We start from the raw sequence: 21,587 nt of genomic DNA, 5'->3' as shown, positions 1-21,587 counted from the left end.
TAATAATCAAATCGCAGGTCCGATTAACATGACAATAATAAGCTCCGTCATATATTAATCAATTATTAAATAAATGATCTATAATTTAAAATACTTGTATAATTTAATATTTTGCTTATATATACGTCATAATACGCAAAATAATTTTTGCTACAAATTATCAATAACAGTGCGATCTTGCGACATAAACAATAGCACGCTAATGTTTACGTTTTTTACGGCCTATCATTGTAAACTTTCTTTGCTTGTATCTGGGCTTGCCGATACGAGTTAAGCGACACAACCATATTTGATCATGTCACTGAGCGATTCCCGTATTCAAAAACTAATCGAAGAGGAGACAATAAAAATCACCCGAAATTGCGATAAGCAAAACGGTCTGAAGAGCGAGGAGTGAAATAAGATTTATATATATAATCTTTAATTCAATATATATATTTCTAATAAATCATGTGTATATATGTGCTTAAATCTACAAAAAACCAAGTGAGACTCCTTGGGCGGAGCCCCAATTTCCCAATTTTTATCCCGCAACCGATCCCGAAATTCCCACGCCTCATTTGAGGCACTATAATATGATAACAATACTCTTCTTCTCTTATTTTTAAAAACAATAAAAGTATCTCGTACAGTGGCTGTTTTTGTTTATTTTTTATCAATATATAAACCGGCTAAGCAGTATTGATTTATTTGATCGTTAAAAACAAATTCGTACTCTTTATCTTGATAGACTGTCTTGAAATTGGAATTCAATTCTTTGTACGAATTGGGATACATGGCTAATTTAGGTTCTCCGTGATCAAGAAGCATAATCGTGTTATTCGTATTAACTACCTCGATATCTTTCGGATAACATAGATCCCATTTATCGGTAGGATGTTGCACCTCTTGTCTACCACAGTATGTCAGCGTGCAGTTTTTACAATCCCATCTTAGATGATATATGTATACATTAGAATCCTCCTGTTTCCATAAACGTTCCCGGTCAATGAAGATGATCATATCATAATTTGTGTGTCGATGTATACGTATCCATATATCTATGGTATGATTATTGTAATCGCAAAGTATGTATTCGTCTACGCTAAAACGGCCGCGCTCGCTATTCGGGTTAGAAGTGTAACGCATTTCGGCACAATTATAAAAATGTCGCATCATTCCAATATTGGCGTACGAAAACACAAACCCTGCATTCACAATTGGACATTTGTTAGGTTTTGTAAGAAATGCCTTAGTTGTAATAGGAGATGTGAGTTTACAACGTTTTTTTACAGGTTCATATGGATTTTCTTTAGCGTACTTTTCGTAAAAGAATCCAACGTCCGGAAAAGTAGGTTTGTATTCTTGATTAGCAAAATGAACATTTCTATATTGTACCCAATATTGCGCCATATCATCGCTCAGTTTGTCTGATTCGTAATATGCTATCCACGAATTTTGTCCACGAACCGCGAACGAATAATCGTCACCGTACATACGAATAAACAAACACGTGGGAATGACTTCTATACCGAGTTTGCTATCCTTGTTTGAGAATGATTTCAACGTAGACGCTCGAGTGTAGAAGCCGACTGGTCCATAAGAAATCGTCGGATGAGCCAAAATTTTTCGACATTTTTCCCATTTTAACGTAAAATCTGTCATACAATTGTCAAAAGAGAGGAGCGGAAAACTCAACTTTACCATTTCGGACAAATATCCATAGGCTAAAACATTCCCATGCATGATATATGTATAATCATAGTACAATCCTCCTGTTTTATTTTTGACGGGCTGCAATTTTGTATACTCAACGACGTATTTGTAGTCGTCATTTTGGGAAAAAGATTCAATTGTGTTGTAATAATGCGCCACTATCCATGGTAGTGCCATGTATACGCTGTTAGCCTGATTGTGTTTCTGACAAAGCGTTTTCCTTGGCGTCACAATGATTGATAGTATCATATCAATCTCTATTTTCCGTCCATTTTCACTTATTAACATATAATGGAAGAGCATTAAGGTCGAAGTGACCGAGAATTGGTACCAATTTTTACCCCACGGAAAGATACATTCATATTTGCCTTCCATCGCCTTTCGATACCGAAGCACAAAATCGTCCATGATATCGCGACATCTATTACGGCGCTCTTTGCAGTTCTCCACGCAAAGGTAAAAATACGCGCAATCTATCAGCCAGTTGCACATATCTCCCAATACTAAATGGTCGGTGTTCCATTTCGTATAGATTCCCGTATCATCACCACCGATAGTATACCGATCCAAATCCTTTGGTTCATTGGACGTACTCTTCGCCATCACTGCCTGCATCATACACTCAAAATTGAATCGTTTTTCCTGCTGTTGTACGGTTGAATCTTTGAACTTGTTATCCTCAAAACTGTAATGACAACGATTTGTTGCATAAAATTCAACGAAATTTCTGACATATCTTGAAGAAAGTACCATTCGAGCAATATTAAGCTTATATAAATGAGCAAATATATATGATCGATCTCATTTTTTTTTTCACTAAACTTTTTATTCACGAACGCGATAATGAAATCAACTTGGAGAAGAACCTGACGGTTCGAAATCTGTTAACCATCACCACTATCATGTTGTTTCAAAATTTTATCACGTTCAGTTATGTACATCTATTGAGTGTACTCGCGATTGAAAAAATATTTGATCTTACGCACAGTCAAACTCGATGGAATATTGAACATATCGTCTCTTTCGACTTATAATGTGTTTTTTCGAGATATAATTTATATCGTCATCAGTATCAAACGTGTAGTAAATGTATCCATATTCGAGAAAACGCGAAAAATTTAAGGTATTATCCGTACGCGCGAAAAATTCGTCAAAAGGCATTGAATTGCACAAAGGTCGCGAGATCAGCATCAAAATCAGCGTGCGAGAAAACTATGTTTTTGTCAAGAAATCTTTTCGAAACGTCGAGTTACGCCAATGTGTAATACGAGGCATACCTTTCCGTCTTATTCTCCATTTCCATGTCGGAGTACGAACAGCTGTTAGGATGATCCAACAACAGATATTCTTCGGTCAGTTTTCTATCCTTATTCATTGTCATGTCAATTAACACATTCACGATCAAGAATTTTTCCACGATTTTAAAGTGAAAAGCCGCAAGGTTCTGCAATTAAGACAAGAATAAAATTTTGAAAATTTGCTTTCTATATCGTGCTTTAAATCACTTATTATTTGTAGTTGGAATATATACAGGAAATTCTTTATTGCAGACAATGATAAAAAAGGGCAATTCATCTAGTTGAAAGAGTTATTTAAAATCTTCATCTACTTCCATAGTTACAATATATTATTAAATTATTATAATTTTATAGAAAAAAAAAACATTAAACTAAAAATTGCTGCAAATGTTAGTTGCTTTAGCTTAGTTGTTTTAGTCATAAAAGAACGTAGTATTACGTTCAGAGAGAGAGAGAGAGAGAGAGAGAGAGAGAGAGAGAGAGAGAGAGAGAGAGCGATTTTCGGAGAACTAAAACAATGAAATAATAGAAATGAAACATTAAAATTCATTTCTCGGAAAAATGAAACATTATTTGCTTAGGTTAGAATTTTCTTGGAGTGAATGTGCAGGAACTTTGCCTCTCCTTCACTTATGTGTGAAAATCGTAAAATCAACTTTTTCAGTCAAAAAATAACTGATTATTACGATATATACAAACTTTATTGTCAAACTTTAATTTCTTATATCTTCTAAACCAACGCTGTCTCCCATTTGATTTTTGCGAGGAATTACTCAGCACAACTTCCCCTATACAATATTGCCTAAGTGGCGATAAAATCGGTGAGATGTGCCTTTATATGCATTTTTGCTAATTTTATTAATTAAACAATTTTCATACAATTTCAAAACAATTTGCATACATTACTATAAAAAAGTGGAAAATATATATAGGGTGGTCGGTGATTCTCGTGGTAACAAAATTGCAGAATAAAATTTTTTCATTTGAGGTTTCGTTTTTGATAAAATTGACTTTAAGGTTGTTCTGAATGTACAATAGTAGCAAAAAATTATTAAAAATAAAAAAAAACATGTTTCTTACGTTTATACTGTTTGAAAAATCAAAAAAATAAATCCGGGTTATGAAAAAAATTTAAGTATCACAAAATAATGTGAATTTTGACGTCTTTGTAAAAGAAAATAATTGTAATTAATATTTTTCCTAATTTATGGCAAAAACTTTTGATTGTGAATATCCTCCGAAATCAACTGAGAAAAACAATAAAAAACAAGTAATTTGCAGAAAGAGAAAAAGAGACAGATAATATTTTTCTACAATTTTTAGTAAATAACTTTTAAACGAATTAGTGGATTTAAATCAAGTTTTGCACAAATATTTATTCGAATTTCCTTAATAGATGTGAAAATTTTTGTTTCATTGGTAATATTTTTTCTTTGTCAAATTTGTCAATAAGTTCTACAATAGGCGATTTTCCATAAGAATCAATAGTAACTTTAAATTTAAATAACTTCCAAATCATTAAGAGAATTGTGCTTAGTTTTTGCACAAATATTCAGAAGAAATAATAGAACAATCTATGAAATTTTAATGCTTTTGCTAGTATTTCAATATATGTCACATACATTCTTAAATATTAGTTGAGTACGCATGCACTTGACTGCGGTTGAGCGGATCTCGAAAAGCTCGAAACACATTGGAAAAGATTCAAGACAATCTAGTGAGAAAAACCTTAGCTTTGTACGCAATAGTATATTTTTTTTTCTTTTGTTTTCCATTCTGGATGTTCTATTATTTTGTTTTCAACTACAATACATGTTATATGTATATCAAGATATTTTTATAATTTACAGAATTCAATAATAGGACTGAAGGAGCAATTAATATATGTTCTTACACACATACACAATATATATGGCATGTGTGTGTGTGTGTTATACTTATAGTGAAGCTATAAAATACTTCTTTTCTTTTAATTTGACGCATGAGCAGAGGAGATTTACTACGTATTTGTAATAGATTTATTTATTTTTAAGATATTGAATGTTACCTTTTCTTTTTCTTATTTTTGTTGAATACATTTTTTATTTTAACTCTCACTGAAGGATTACCACACTCTAAGCAAAAATATAAGACTACACTGCGAATAACTTATGAAGAAAATAAACAAATAGCGTATTGAAAGCAATATTATGATTACTATATGATAAACACACATATTTCACCAAATATATTCCTTCTTAAATAGTGTCAGAAAGTTACGTTTCATTTGTTAAACTTATTTTATTAATAACTTTTTAATAAACAATAGGCGACGGTTAAAATATTTTGAATGTTCTTCAGGATCCTTGATAATATATAATATCAATGTCATTGAAATGACCTATGAAGTTGGCCCTAATATGCATAATTATCGTAAATTTACTTAAATCTAAGAGAAAAGAGAAAATAGAAGGAAAATTAAGTTGGCTTACTTCTGGATAATTCTATGCAATAATTGGCAGAATGAGATGTTTTTGTTTTAGGTGTTGGCCGCGAAAACACACAAGATAAAAGAGTATATAAAATTGTACTAACAATAAGACTGAGTTGTACTGTGCGAGAAAGAACTGTGAGCTGAAAACTGTGTTATTTGGCTTTTTATATTCTTTTTTCAAAGAGACATTTCTCCCATTTTACCTAATAATAATTTTATGTTTAATCGTCTATATTGCCAGATATTAACTTATGATTCAGATCGTGATTATACTTATCTTTTTCGGTTGATTCTTTCGTAATTGATTTATTAATTTATGAAATTCTTGTTTTCCAATTATTTTTATTATTCTTAATGTTGCTGCAATTAAACTCTGAATTGTGTCATCGACAGTTTTATCGTAGATTTTTCTTTTTGTCTTCCGCCGAAAAATTTTACTTGATATCTACTGACGTTGTTTCTTTATGTTACAATTTCTATTTGCTTAAAGAAGATCGATCATCTATCAAAGAGATTCGTTACTGATCTCCTTACGTCTTTTCTCATTATTATTTCTAATTATATATTATTTCTTATATATAGAGTATCATTAAAAGATGGTTGACATTGAATTTGATGAAAATCTATGGGTTTATTTTTTATAAAATTCTGAATTTTTTGAGAAATGTTTGTACACGGTCTAACTTTCTAACTTTCGTAAATTTTGAGATATTGAGTTACATTTTTTTACATAGATAGAATATTATTAAAGGATGGTTGGTATTGAATTCGTTGAGAATCGATGAAAGGATTCATTTCTTTTTTAATTTTGAATTTATTGAGAAATGTGTGTACACGCTGTAACTTACGAGTATCGCTTACATTAATATAAATAAACGCAATACTATCCGTAATAAAAAGATTCTTAGTATGTTTACAACTACTAATTGATCTACGATAAATAAAATTATTTTAAATTTGTCAACAAATTATCCACGCGAGCGCGCGCGCGAGAAGAAACTAAAAACCTAATACGTTTATAAGAAATTGGTTTTTAATCTATTTTTAACAGTTAATTTTTACGGTAGTTGATTCACCATTTTTATTACTTTTATTACTATATGTCCAAAAATAATAATTGCTACTATAAAAAAAAGAGAAATAAAAGAATAGCGCATTTTTTTCCAGTCTGGGTATATAAAAAAATTGTAATAAATTAAAAGTACAGGCTTTTGTGAATACAATCATTAATTAAATAAAAAATGGCAAATGAGAACCAGGGCAGTAAATGGAGCGCATACTTTATTATAGAACAAAGGTTTAATAAATATAAAACAAATGACTAACATTATGACTAATAAATCACGATATTAATGAAAAGAATCGTTTACATAAAAATAAATTCAATGGACGCAATACTTCTTAATGAAAAGATAATTAAAATGTTTAAAACCACTAATTGATCTGCAATAAATAAGCTTATTTTGAAATACTTCAACAAATTTATTCTCGTGAGAAGAAATTAAAAACGCAATATATTTATGTAAGAAATTGATTTTTAATTTATTTTTAATAGTAAATTTTTACGATACTTTATACACGATTTTATTACTCTTATTACTGTATGTCTAAAATAATAATAAATATTATGAAAAAAGAGAAATAAGAATGTAGCGCATTTTTTTCAGCCAGTGGATATAAAAAAATCGTTATAAATTAAAAGTACAGGTTCTTGAAAATACAATTACAAATTAAATAAAAAATGACAAAGCTAGGGCAGTAAATGAAATGCATATTTTATTACAGAACAAAGGTTTAATAGATTTAAAGCGAATGTTTCGGTCCATTTTCTTGAGCTTATCTTCAGCGTTTAAAGCGATTTAAAGCAATAAATATAATGGTATAATTAATAAATAATTACAATATTATCGAAAAGAATTGTTTACATTAATATAAATTAAATAAACGCAATACTTCCCTAATAAAGAAATTTTTAAAATGTTTAATATTAATGTTTTTATTTGATATTTATTTCTTTGCTGTGTAAATATTTATTTTATAAAATCAATTTCAAGATGTAAAATGACCGCTGAAAGGATAAAAGTGTCACAAAACACTTGAAATGTGCAAAAATGTTATTCATTATGGACAGATGAGTATCTATGTCGTAAATTTATATTTAAACTATAAGCGTTTTCATAAACCTGTATCTTAGCGATGAATTACAGAGTTTGTTTTACTTTTAAAGAGTTTGTTCGACGTTTCTAACCCAAGCAATCGAAATTTCTAAAAAATTCGATCTTTGAGCAGTGTTTCGGTGATATCGAGTCGTGCTCTGACGCTTTCAAGTGGATCGGGCGAGGGAGTACTTGACATTCTTCCGCGCGACTACAAAGTCAATCCCAGATCTAACATCGCAATAAAAAGACGAACATTTTTTTCTTTATATTTTATTCCATTATTTAGTTATAATAAACCGTTATAATACCGCATTTTACCCATGAACCACTTTCCCTGCACCTCCACCAACTAATCGATATTTGTTCGGCGAAGCATCCACAGAGCTATTTATTTTAGAATGCTTCATTAATTAATGATGCTATTTTGTCCATCATTGTGATATGAGAACCTTCTATGTAATGAATTTGCACTGCACTTTCAGTAATCTAAAAGTGATTTCTCTTCTCTAAAAAAATATCTTAAAAATGATAAAATGTGTTACGCTTTAATAAAAAATTTACCTTATGTAGACCATAATCCTCTTCAGGAAAAGTGAAAGGTGTAAGTGTAGGTTTTAATAATATTACAGATGATTTTATGCGTGACAATGAAGATATATCATAATCTTGTGCAGCAATTATATGATCGTAAACCGTTGTACATAAGAGTTTTTGATTTTCAACACTTAACATATTAATCTTCTCCGAAAAGCGAGCAGTAATTAGTTCTAATTTTTCCTCCCATGTACTGCACTCTTTCAGGTCTAACGCAATCTGCAAATAATGTAAATATTTTTAGTACAATAATACGAAAGTTTATATTGTATTTCCTGGAGATACTGTATGTCTATATTCTTATCTATATTAACTATTTTTTTTATGTTTTTAAACTACGTAAGTCAAATTAGTTTATCTTTTAATTATTAGCAATAACTTGTAATCAAGAATTACTGTTATAATTTGACAGCCATTTTACATATATTCTGAAATATACTCTACATTTCAATCGTAAATATTATATAATTCTTAGGTACTGTTATTATTATTATATTTAATTATCAATAAAACGTTAAAAACATCTTTTTGTAATCTGTATTATATATAAAATTAGATAATAAAAAATATTTTTATCATTTAAAAATATATATAAGACTTTTAGAACAATATTCAAATAATTTAATAAAGTATTTTATATACTCTTTTATATAACTGTATGTAAACCCAATTAATTAAATTTTATAATAAAAAGTCATAATGTGATTTTGATAATTGACTAACCATTTCATTGTCAGATTCCAGATATAGTTTTAGAAGATAAAGTAAAATATCATTTTGCAATTCTTGTTGCGAAGTATGATTAAAATAATTTTTACTCAAAAATTTTATCCAATCAGGTGCTCCATCTATAAGTATTAACCGTCCAATGAAATTCTTAGCTTCTAATAATCTTGCTAATTCGATAGCAATTAAGGATCCAAATGAATAACCCACTATTAAAAATTCTTTTTGATCTTGCATTTTCTCCATTACATACTAAAAATAAACATAAGAATATGAGATAGTATGTAAAAAAAGTGTTAGAATGTGTATAATTAAATATTGTTGTTTAAATACACAATAATTTAAATAAAAATATCAAACAGATTAGCTTATAATTTCGTACAGGCAGAAGATATGCAGCTGATTTCATTACTGAACGAGTAACATCCGGCATATTAATTGCACCGTGTTGCAAACACATTGCCATAGATTTAATTTTCGATTCCATCAGTTTGTATACGCTTGCAGATCCGTCGATTCCTGGTATAAGAATTATTATGTTTCCAGTAACTTCCCTTTTTGTATCAAGTTCTACATAAATATTTGGACTTAAGTCAGAATCCTCAAGTTTTTGTATAAACATTTCAAAACTGTCTAAAATATTTGTAGCAGCTTCAGTAACATCATACGTTTTTTCTTGCTCGGTTGCATTTATCATTTTTCTAAGCGCAGCAAAATTAAGGTTTCGAATATCTTTTTCTGTCAATAAAATATCAAATTCGCTCTCTAAGGTTTGTTTAATTTCTACTGCCATCATTGAATCCATGCCTAGTTCAGCCAGTGATACATTTGGCGCCACTATGTTTGAATTTTTCAGACCTATTTTAAAATTGAAATATTTTGATTTGATTTTAATCAAAAATCATTATTTTCTTTTAAAACAATGTAGCAATTATTAAACCTTACATCTCTTGTGATATCTTTAATGCATAATGTTTCGCTATAAAATTTTTATATTACAGTTGCTATATAAACTTACCCATAATATTAGCAACTGCTTCAACTGGATTCATTGCTTGGCTAGATTTTTGTTTCTCAGCAACAACCATACTGCTTACAATTGACCGATCTTGTAGCAGAAATACTTCTAATGTGTCCAAACAAGAAGATATATTTTGTTGCAATGTACCTCCAATAACAAATTCTTTGTCATCTTTTTGCATATCTGCGACAAGCCCAACTTCACCAATTGCGCCCCACTGTATAGCCAAACCATGTAAACCTTCTTTTCTTCTTCTTTCACAAATTCTTTCCATTACGGAATTTGCCATTCCGTAATTTGTTTGGCCTGCGTTACCTCTTCCGCATGAAACGGAAGAGAAAACGACAAAATGTCGAAGTTGAGTGCAAATAGTTCTCGATAATTCGTCCATCTTTTTTGTTGTCCATGCCTTCGACACGAAGGTTTCTTCGAATGTTTGTGGGGATTGATTCTTAAATATATCATCTTTCAACACAACTGCGAGATTGAATATAGCATCTACAGGACCTTGTTCTTCGGCAAATTTTAATATATGTTCACAGTCTCTATATTTCCAAGTATTAACAGCTGTAACGATTTGTATATTTACACCGTAAGATTGCCATAACATTACTCTTGATTGCTGATATCCGTTTTTTATTCCAGTTCGCGAGGTTACTACTAGATTTTTTGCACCACGTAGAATCAACCAATCAATTAATTCTAAACCAAAACCACCTAGACCACCTAAAACGATATAGCATTTGTGTTCCAGGCAGTAGTACCGGGGATGTGCAAGTATAGGCGCATCCAAGAGTTCATTCTCCTTTTGAATTTTTATTATTATCTGCAAATAATATTGATGAAAACACACAGTTTCTATTTACATATAATATTAAAGATAACACAAAAAAAAACTGTTTGTATTTTTTTGAGAATTTAATATTTCAATTCAAATTAATCTTTATATTGTAGGTATATTAAAATATGATCATACCTTGCCAATATGTTTTCCAGCAGCCATATATCTAAACGCAGTTTCTATTTCATCCCTTTCAAAGACTTTTCTGCATAACGGTTTGATAGCCCCTTTCTTTATCCCTTCTATTATTTTATTATGCAATATGATTTTACCCTCTTCTTTTGCACAAAATATCCAATTATCCAATATTATACCATGAAAACTAATGCCTTTTGAGAATGCAAATATTTCTAAAGAATTATTAGAAATCATATCAAACTTTCCAATTTCGAGGAAACGACCACCTTTCGCTAAACAACGGATGGATGTTTGCAATTTTTCTTCAGCTAAAGAATTCAATACGATATCCACTCCGCGACCTTTTGTCTTCTGGATAATCATTTGTTCAAAACTCGTGTCTCGAGAATTTCCAATATGATCCTCGGGAATAGAGGGAAATGTTTCTCTTATAAAATTTCGTTTCTCGCTACTTCCAACCGTTGTAAATATTTCGCAACCTTCGTAAAGCGCAAGGTGAATTGCTGCTTGCCCAACGCCTCCTGTACCAGAATGAATTAATACTTTGTCGCCTTTCTTCATTTTACCTCTCAAATACAATGCGTAATAGCACGTGCTATATACGCAAGGGACTGTCGCGGCGTCTTCCATGGTCCACTGGTCAGGTATGACCCAACTGAGATATTTATCAGCTATGTAAACATTTGTAAATCCGCTAAAAAAAAGATTTAAAAAAAGATTATATAATAAATTATTTATTATATTAAAGTTACATTTAAAAAATCTTTTATTTTGAATGATATTCTATATATAGAAAATTAAAAAGAAATATGCAAAATATAACAATTCTTTTATTTATTTACTTCATCAAAAGTTTATTTTAAATTTAAATATAAAAGAATTATTTTAAACAATTTATTTATTAAAAATACATTAATCGAAATTCTTTGTGTGTGCGTATCATTATCTTACCCATTTGGACACATTCCCATTACTCTTTGTCCATTTTTATTAAAACCAACAAATTCCATTCCGATTAAGGAACTATTATTTTGTTCAAAAGATGCGACGGAAGTCGAAATGAGTCTACCGCTAGCTGTCATAACATCTCTAAAATTAATAGACGCATAGACTATTCTTACCAGATTTTCTTCATCATTGTTGACCAAAGGTATCATGCTTTGCATCCAACAAAAAGTGCTGAGATCACCTCGCACCTAAATTAAATAAATGTAATAAATCATTTTAATTTATTCAAATTAAATTTTATTAAATCATTATTTAATTTAAAAATAAAATTATCACGAAATATTATTACAATTTTTTCTAAATACCGAATCTTCTTAACATACCATTTGAGAAACATAAGCACTCTTTACGAGTTTTGGTTGGGGTAATGGTAATGGAAAATGTCTGTAAGAACCCCAAATGCTTCTGGAACGTATAACATTGATGGGTAAATCCAGTTGTAGCTGGCTTCTATACAACGGTTCTTGCAATGAAAAAGTAGGTGCATCTTTATCTTGAATAAATATACCTCTAATCATTTTACCGCCCGGTTCTTTTCGCAAACAATTTACAAGGCCGATTAGTCCGCATTCAAAGTCTCCTTCTGCGACGACTATAATTCTCCTAGTTTCATTTTCAATGTTCATGAATGATTTAAGCCTGTCTATCCATGAAAATTCATAATTATTTATATGCACAATCTGTTGACTCCTTTCAATATCATGTATTTTTCTTAATAATATAATTGTCTTGTCGTTGGTGCGTTTCTCCAAAATTACTTTTAATCCATACTTATCCAGACATGAGTAATCGTAGATAGCATCCAACTCTTCGAATGTTAGAAGAAATCCTTTTGGCATTATGACAGATAATAATCGTTCATATAATTCGTGTTTATTTTTTGTTAAAATTTCGTAACCTATAATCATCAAACAATTTTCACTTTTTGTCAGTTTATCAAATTGTATTGTAGAAATATTGTCAGACAAAGTGATATCTTTGAATCGCTCGTGTGTTGCTACCAGTTTGATATCGGGTTGAATTTGCGGTAAATTTTCCAGAACTTTATTCACAAATAAACAATTCAAATTCTCCGGCATCACTTGATCGCTATCCTCTACAAATTCCATGATTTTTACGTTTATCATATTGTAACACTCGAGCGCAATGTGCACGGACATTCTTGTTGTATCCTCTAAGGACATTACATCTAAATCTTGATGAGCGACAAACTTGTATTCTTCAAGAACGGGATCAATTGCTCTTTGTTGGCGAGATATAACTGTAGCCAAAATGCCGCTTATTTCAATTCCTCCGGATATTAAAGCATTTAAATGCTTATAATTTTGTACAAGAACTTCTGCAATATAGAACAATAGCGCATATTTTATATAGATATATTTTTCGAAAAATAATACAAAGTTAAATATTGTGCTCATTTATAATTACTGCAAACATACGTTTCTCTTCATTTGGAAGCCTTTCGATTTGTTTTATATGAGATTCTGGATCGATTACTACTTTACGAATTCTTGTTGGTACAAAAAGACTTCTCGAATTCAGTCCTAAAATCATCATCTGTAACATGTTATCCATAAATGTTACCCAGTTGTCAGTCCAGACAATGTGACCATTCTTTCCCCTAATGGACGCGCTTTTTATTCCACGAAATTCTCCGGTATATTGATAACCACGAAGCTTCAATTCTTTATAGATATCTTTCGTACTCATCACCTCTTCATCATTGTCATTTCGATCAATAAATGTAGTACATATTTTCTCGTCTTCAATATTAATTGGAATTCGTACTGTTCCAGTAACGACAGTATTGTTTCCTTCAATTATTTCGAATTTGTTACTACCTGTAAAAATATCGATATCAATTTTTTGTAAACATAAGTTATAAGAACGCAATTGATGCTAACAGTACATTTTCTGCTCAAATCTGCAGTCACTCTATTGACAGATTGCTCTAATGGTTTATTTGTTAAATACAAGCTTTTTTTCTGAATTTATATAATCTTTCCTCTCATTCATATATTAGAGAAATTTTTTTTATTTTTTTGTATATATAATTTGCAAAATTAATTTAATTGTACAAGTTACCCTTTTGCATCATAAGAGTTAAATCGATCGAACTTTGTTTTGGTAATATTGTAGAACGTAGAAAATTGACATCTTCAAATACAATTGGTATATCGATATAACATTGTTTTTTTAACCAGCCAACCATTTGCCATACAAGTAAAAGATAACCCGTCGCAGGTAATAAATTTTTTCCATTAATGACATGTCCAGTCATATATGTAAATTCTTCGTCGAAAAAATCAATAGTAACAATTACTTCCCCTTTGTCAATTGTTTTTTTCCCAGTATAACGAAATATATACCAATCTTTGGAATGATCCCATCTACAAAAAATGTCATCAATTCAACAATGTATAAAATATTAATTTGTCTTTACATCACCATTAAAAATACTTCAACTCAATCTTTTGCTTGTTAAAATTTCACCATTTATGTAATAACGAACATAATTGAAGAAACTTGTGTTACATTTACCTTATAAGATGAGAAATCATTGGTGTACCACGACTTACAGGAAATTTAACTTCCGGATATAAATTTGCGATTTTTGGCTGTAATCCTGCATTATAAAGTTTTCCAATTCCATGCAAAAATGTTTCAACATTTGGTTTGTGAGAAAATTGTTCTAACGCGACATTTGTCACTGTTGTTTCTAAGGAATCATTAAGAATATATTGTAGAATGTTGTGCGATGCTATCTCAATTGTCACTGCATTGTTTGGAATAAAGCGCAGACTTTTTGAGAATAATACTGGAGCTAACAGATGGTGTGCATAATATTTTGCTAGACTTAATTTTGGAGATGTATTGAACCATTCATAAGATTTATTCACACTCAACCATTTTGAACTTGGAGACACCTGTTGCGGCAATATTTGATTCAAGTATTCCAAAAGTTTAACTCTTGCCGGCTCGACGTAACGACTATGAAAAGGTATACATCCGAATGAAATTTCTTTTACAGAAATATTTTCGTTCTAAATAGGAATAAATTTTGTCATTTATTTAAAATTTAATATATAATTATAAATATATAAATATATTATTTAATAATATTTGAGTGTTTTCACAAACCTGTAACTTGGCGAGAAATGTTCTTACAGAGTTCTTTGGTCCACTTACAATAGAATTATGTAAATTATTGTAACAAGCTACATCAATATCCGATGGACAGATATTTTTCATAATTTCGAAATTGAGATTAATTTCAGCCATTAAGCCATCTATTATTTTTGACTTAAAAAATGCTAAGCCGACATAATATGCCAACATGATTGTTTCATCAGCCGTCAAGCATCCATCGACATATCCACAGATTAATTCGCCAATGGAATGACCCATTATAATATCAGGAGTGATACCAATGCTTGTTAAAAGATCAATTATTCCGATCTGCCATACATATTATTTTTTATTATAACTTTCTAATGCTTTTTCGTTGAATAAGATAATATTATGAAATGTTACAAATATAACATTCTGCATATAATCATGCAACAGGTTCTTTTTTATTTTAATTATATATTTTACAAATAACTTTAGTTTTTTAATAAAATACTGATCTTTAAATATAAGACTTCTTGTAAAAGAAATTAGACAATACAAAAAAAATCCTGTAGCTTACATAGAAGATATACGTCATTTCATAAGTAATGCAAATTACTATGAATGTCTGTTAAATTTTTGACTACAAAGTATTGATCTTGATATACGATCATAGATCTTCACCCGTCATATCCCTAAGGCGTTTGCAGAAGCTATTTCTAACACTCGTCAATTCACAATGAACACGCATTATAGAAGTTTTTAAGCGACGTTTTGCTTTCTCGAGTCCTCCACTAAATTGTCTAAAAATTTCGTTGGGATTACATCATGCATTCGCGGCGTTACAGCATTGAGCATTACTTATGAAATGATCCTCGTATTTTATTTATAAATATATGTTTATACCTGTAACCCAACAAGGCCTACGAATAAATGGATTACATTGTTGACAATATCTTTGTTTTTATTTATTATTATATCTGTCACCGATATATTGTAAGGTCTTAAAATTGTGTCGCATTTCTGGATCGCGTTAGTAAATGCTGGAAATTTCATTAAAGCTCGACCTATCAATATTTAAAAAATCAATATAATTACATTATTTCGTAATGTTTTGTAATACATTCTCTTAAATAATATTTTTGCTAAAAAATTGATCTAAAACTGTATCAATAAAATCTCGGGAAATTGTTTATCTTGATTTTGCACCTTCTTCCTACAGTATTATTACTATATTTTGTATATTTTAGTTTAATCAGATTTAGTTATCATACTTAATAAATGTATGCCAAAAAATTACAAAGTTTGCAAACTGGAGATATTACATCTGTGTTTTATATTTCAATTATACTTAAGAATGTCAACATATGCAAAAATTAAAAATTATTAAATGTTAATTGCAAACAATTATGTACGTTATATTTTAATAATTCTTAAATATTTTTGTAATATTATTGTAATATAAAATTTGTGCGATTTACTTACCCATGTTAAAACACTGAGATCCGAGTCCTGAAAATATGAAACAAATCGGTCTTTTCGTACATACGTTGCGTTCTATTTTAATTATTGCATTATCGGATTCATTAGATCCAGCAATAATGTATCCTCTGTAGGAATGTCCTTTTATATTGTCATTATGAATACGATGTAGCAGAGAGATATATTCTACATCTATCGACCGACTCTGTACCTATAGAAATATTATTACTAATCGTAAGTATACGACAATTATGTTATATTTATAATAAACTATTCTTAAAATTAATTTTTTTTAAACTCAAAATTTATGTGTGCGTAAATTAATGTGTTTTAATTAAATATTATTTAAGTTATATAATAATAACTTTTTAAAAATCTTTATATAAATTTAAACACTCTCTTAAATTTTTTCTGATTTTCATTTTATTATAATATTTTATTCTATTATTCTTGTTTATTATTTAATATTTAAATATTTTTTATAGTACTATATCACTTCTATTTCAAAGGACTACATATAAGCATTATATTGTGTAATTTTTTTTTATTTTTTTTATTGTGGTATATTATCACATATATATATTTTATGTATTAAATACATTTTATCGTGTATATGTTTCATATGTTTGTATATTTGTGTACAATACATATGCAGATATTCTTTATCATTTGTTATTAACAACAGATCAATTTTGTAAATATTTTAAAATAACAGAAATAATATATAAAGTCAAATTCAAATAAAAATAATTAGCAAATAAGAGCCAGCGCTGAAGTTGGTGCGCATACTTTATTTAAATATTAAATTAATCTAGTGCCGAATTTACGGCATTTCAAAATTGAACGAACGTTTCGGTCCTTTTTTGGGACCTTCTTCAGCGTGAAAATAAGACGCAAACATATAATTAATCGGCGGGTGAATCCAAGCGAACTAATCCATATCAATTGTATCTTAATAATATGCATTGATTCTTTATCACCAAGATATCGTAGGCGCCTCTTTCTTGTCATGAGAATCTCAATTATTTAAATCTGACGGTTCACATCTCTCCCAAGTTGGCAAACCAGGAAGTGCATGACACGTTATGTTATCAAATCATTTCAATAGCAAACCTGCTGGAATTGACAAGGTGGGTTGAATTTAACATAGAGGATATAATACTTAAATCCCTAAATTTTCTTATTCAAAGACAATCATTTATCCTTTCAAAAATTAAACAATAAATAAAAAAGAATAACAAAGCATAAAAAACTGTCAAAAATAAAAGTAAATAAAATTAAAAATTAATGATGAATAAATAAGTTAGAAATAAATAAACATAAATAAATAACTGATTAAATGTTGGTAAGTGAATATGTCAGATATATAAAATATAATCATAATACGTTAAACCAAGGTATGCCATAGATAATAAATAAACACAATAAAATTACAATAATCTGCCAATGACCATTCTTAAGGTAGAAGACTGACGAGAAATAATTAATGTGTGATGTCATTTCCTTAACATATCTTGGTATACAAACTGGATCGAAATGACCATTTTCATCGGGATTTCAATATATGTACTGACAAATTTTCAACATTGAGAACGATATGTTGGGAGCGCCAAAAAACAGTTATTGAATACTAAAGTTTTGACATTTTATCGATAACGGTCATATACATGTCGGGTAGGGTTAAATTTAACCCACCTTGTCAATTTCAGGATCCTGCCGATTTAATTATATGTTTGCGTCTAATTTTCACGCTGAAGAAGGTCCCAAAAAAGGACCGAAACGTTCGTTCAATTTTGTAATGTCGTAAATTCGGCTCTAGATTAATTTAATATTTAAATAAAGTATGCGCACCAACTCCAGCGCTGGCTCTTATTTGTTAAATATTTTTGTTTGAATTTGTATTTAATAGAGCCTGTACATTTTGTTTATTTTAATATATAAAGTAATTATAAGAAAAATTTGATCATTTGTGAAATAAATTATAATGTGTACTTACGTCATCTAATATAATTTTAACCGCTTCCTCCGTACATCCAGAAATAGCTACAAGTCTAGGTAAATTATTGTCTGCTTCATTGTTGATTTTAATTTTTGGATTTGGTTTCAGTAATATGTGGCAATTAGCACCGCCAAATCCGAAGGAATTAATACCGATATAACCATCCTTATATTCTGTCGGTTCAGTGATTATTTTTACTCTTCCTTCAATGATAGCAGGCATATTCTTTCGTGGACGTTTAAAATGTATAGTAGGTGCTAGTATACCAGTTTCCATCGCTATTAAAACCTTTACTCAAAAATAACGTTTAAATGAGAAAATAATGCATTAACTTACATATAACATTAGATTATATAGTTTTGTCAATCCTATTTTGTTGTAAATTTACCTTTGCAATTTGACAATGACCGCTAGTAGCTTCTGAATGTCCAATATTCGACTTTATTGAACCCAATAACAAAGGTAGCTGTCTTTTAGCGCATAAAGCTTCATCTATGGCTCGAAGTTCCACAGGATCGCCCGCTAGAGTACCAGTTGCATGAGCCTCTATGTAAAATAACTCAAGAGGCGAAATATCGCAATCTTCGTAAAATTCTTCCAATAACATTTTTTGTTTGTCAAATGATGGAAAGGTAATTCCTTCTTCTTTAAAACCATCGCAGTTGGTTTTTCCATAGACAAAAGTCGCATAAATTCTTCTTGCATTTTTTGCTTTTTGTAGGTACAATACTGCAGTTGAGTCACTACGCATGTAACCACAACCTTCTTCATCGTAAGGTTTACAATAACCATCAGTAGATAGAACTCCTAAAACAATCAGCAGTTTATTTGTTTCAATCAATATAAATGATTGATGTATTTTGTTTAAATATTTTACTATTTAAGAATGTAACAACTTTGAACGCAGTAATATTATCTTCCATATACCCAGGCAAAAAAACTGATGAGTGATAAAAGGATGGATGCACAAATTTATGCTAGCGACAATAGCCGCTTCGCAAATGCCAGATCGAATCATCCTGTAAGCTTCCACCATTGCGAAATGGCTCGAGCTGCAAGCAGTATCGATGTTATATGTTGGTCCTGTAACGCCGAGCCAATAAGAAATTCTGTTTCCTATCATATTCTTAGAGCATCCAAGAATGGGTAATCCAGCAATCTATTAACAATTATATACAGTTTTCATGTTAAAAATGTTTTCTCTCCATATCTTTTGTGTCAATATCTTTTTGTATATGTATATTTAAATACTTTTAGAAACGCGTGTTTCTTTTATCGATTTTTAATACTTAAATTATTAAATAACCACACAATGTGAACCACATACTTGAGGTTTTTCGTAAATCAAATCTGTATATGAATCAGAAACACTTATTGCTGTAATAACGCTCGTATTTGTTCCTTGCAGTTCTGCGGGATTTACACCCGCATCAATAATTGCTTCATAGGTATGCTCAAATAATATTCTGCATCCAGGATCAAGTACATGAGCTTCTTCGGTCGATATGTTAAAGAATTTCGAGTCAAATTTTTCTATATTGTTTATTTTTCCTATTCGAGGAGGCATTTCATAGATATCTGTTAAGATTTAAAATAATTTGAATAAAAATAATAATAATAAAATAAGTAATATTATCATATAATAAGTAATATTGTCACGTTGTTATATGGTAGATAGTTAGACTAAAATATTTCTAAAGACATATTTTATATACAGAGTGTCTTACAATCTCCGCATAATATTTTATTAGCATATTTTATAAGTAAATGTTGAAAGATTGTAATTCCAAATTAAATATACCCGTCACAAGTGATAGCTCGAAATATGCGAACGTGCAAACGTGCTAACGAGCGAGCGATCGAAAATGTGATAGCGCTGGAAACGAGCACACTGGCGAACAATACTTTGGTGAGAAAACACGTGCAATCGAGACTAGTAAAAACCGTTACGTGGCTTTATGCGAACATTGTGTTAAATATTTTTTTTGTTTTATTATTCTTCGATTAAGGCTTTTCATTAAAGTAATTCTTTTGTTTAAAAGCAAATGTGTTTGTTTCATATAAACTTTTCGTCTAAAATATCAGTAAATAAAGTCAAAAATTCTAATACAAAAATTGCAATAATTTTTGAATCAAAAGCAATCAAAGTTTATCAAAGATATTGCGTAAAACTCGCGCGCTCATGCTCGTAATTACATTTACATATATACCGATCTGTCATTTATTATTGATTTTTTCAAGTCAAGTGATATTGATTTTTACTGCACAACTAATTTTATTTTATCGTTTCCTATGTATTACGCGATATCATTGGTTAACTTTGCTTATAATTCAAAAACTATTGCAGTCTCAAAATTATTGCGTTAGAATTTTTGACTTTATTTTACCCCTAGAACACACTAATAAAGTATTATACGAGGATTGTAAAATACTCTATAATTTTATTTATTTATTTATGATAATGTATATAGATTTTTTCAAAGTTTATTTTCAAAAATTGTATTATTGTATTACAGTTAGTCCAGCGTTGATGATAGCTCGAACCAAGATCCATTTTATTGAAAATATTATCCTGAAATTCTTTTATATTGTCACAATTAGGAAATTTTCCGGCAATACCAGAGATAACTATTTCTTCTTCAGCATCAACACTGACATATGGATTGAATCGCTTGTTATTTTCCATCTTTTACAAATTCAAATAATTCTGAAAAGAGATATCACAACTTTATTTGAGAATTACATGTATAAGATGTCTATAAAGCCTGTCTCCATCATCTATATTTCGGGAACGGTTCAAAATTATGAAAAACTGCAAAATACATATCGATCATTTTGAGAGACTATTTTTTTTTTAAGGAAGGGAATTCAGTGTGAGATCAAAAAAACTATATTTAAGAATTTTTTTCTGATAAATAATTGATTTTTTTTTTCAAATCACTTTATTAGCATCACAAAGTACATAATTTAAACTACTTTTTGTGAAATTTTTGTTAAAAAATATTAATATTTATAACTACAATAGCCAATAGTGCAAGTCGC

The 21,587-nt window shown here is 29.7% G+C and overlaps 2 protein-coding genes across 3 annotated transcripts; both read right to left on the bottom strand.

Moving 5' to 3' along the window:
* Positions 1 to 468: 468 nt before the first annotated feature.
* Positions 469 to 5,579, bottom strand: LOC126850679 (uncharacterized). 2 transcript variants are annotated; one of them, XM_050593918.1, is made up of 3 exons: positions 5,465 to 5,579; positions 2,973 to 3,139; positions 469 to 2,380 (listed from the first exon to the last, which is right to left on the bottom strand). In XM_050593918.1, exons 2-3 carry the CDS (start codon positions 3,074 to 3,076, stop codon positions 646 to 648), a joined length of 1,839 nt encoding a protein of 612 aa, XP_050449875.1. In that variant the 5' UTR covers positions 3,077 to 3,139; positions 5,465 to 5,579; the 3' UTR covers positions 469 to 645. The 2 variants fall into 2 exon arrangements, with proteins under 2 accessions (XP_050449875.1, XP_050449874.1); XM_050593917.1 differs by lacking the exon at positions 5,465 to 5,579 and adding an exon at positions 5,041 to 5,124.
* Positions 5,580 to 7,854: 2,275 nt separating this feature from the next.
* LOC126850664 (fatty acid synthase-like) lies at positions 7,855 to 21,375 on the bottom strand. The gene is made up of 19 exons (XM_050593887.1): positions 21,060 to 21,375; positions 19,873 to 20,123; positions 19,473 to 19,704; positions 18,934 to 19,352; positions 18,543 to 18,833; positions 16,550 to 16,757; positions 15,971 to 16,131; positions 15,095 to 15,412; positions 14,495 to 14,997; positions 14,039 to 14,343; positions 13,393 to 13,794; positions 12,277 to 13,292; positions 11,897 to 12,141; positions 10,943 to 11,639; positions 9,964 to 10,792; positions 9,328 to 9,803; positions 8,943 to 9,197; positions 8,187 to 8,438; positions 7,855 to 8,111 (listed from the first exon to the last, which is right to left on the bottom strand). Exons 1-19 carry the CDS (start codon positions 21,229 to 21,231, stop codon positions 8,019 to 8,021), a joined length of 7,125 nt encoding a protein of 2,374 aa, XP_050449844.1. The 5' UTR covers positions 21,232 to 21,375; the 3' UTR covers positions 7,855 to 8,018.
* Between the last annotated feature and the right edge of the window lie 212 nt (positions 21,376 to 21,587).

This window comes from Cataglyphis hispanica, chromosome 6 (assembly GCF_021464435.1).
Source record: "Cataglyphis hispanica isolate Lineage 1 chromosome 6, ULB_Chis1_1.0, whole genome shotgun sequence".
Classification (NCBI taxonomy): domain Eukaryota; kingdom Metazoa; phylum Arthropoda; class Insecta; order Hymenoptera; family Formicidae; genus Cataglyphis; species Cataglyphis hispanica.
The sequence above is the reverse complement of the archived record's forward strand: the minus strand, read 5'-3'. Positions and strand labels throughout refer to the sequence as shown.

Bases quoted from the DNA above. Each gene is read 5' to 3' on its own strand.
- LOC126850679 (XM_050593918.1), bottom strand. From the start codon at position 3,076: ATGACAATGAATAAGGATAGAAAACTGACCGAAGAATATCTGTTGTTG. The intron at 2,381-2,972 runs GTATGCCTCGTA...TTGTCATTACAG, and splicing joins ATGGAGAATAAGACGGAAAG to TTTTGAGGATAACAAGTTCA.
- LOC126850664 (XM_050593887.1), bottom strand. From the start codon at position 21,231: ATGGAAAATAACAAGCGATTCAATCCATATGTCAGTGTTGATGCTGAA. The intron at 9,198-9,327 runs GTACGAAATTAT...GTTTATTTTTAG, and splicing joins CAGCTGCATATCTTCTGCCT to TATGTAATGGAGAAAATGCA. The intron at 8,439-8,942 runs GTTAGTCAATTA...CATTATTTGCAG, and splicing joins TGGAATCTGACAATGAAATG to ATTGCGTTAGACCTGAAAGA.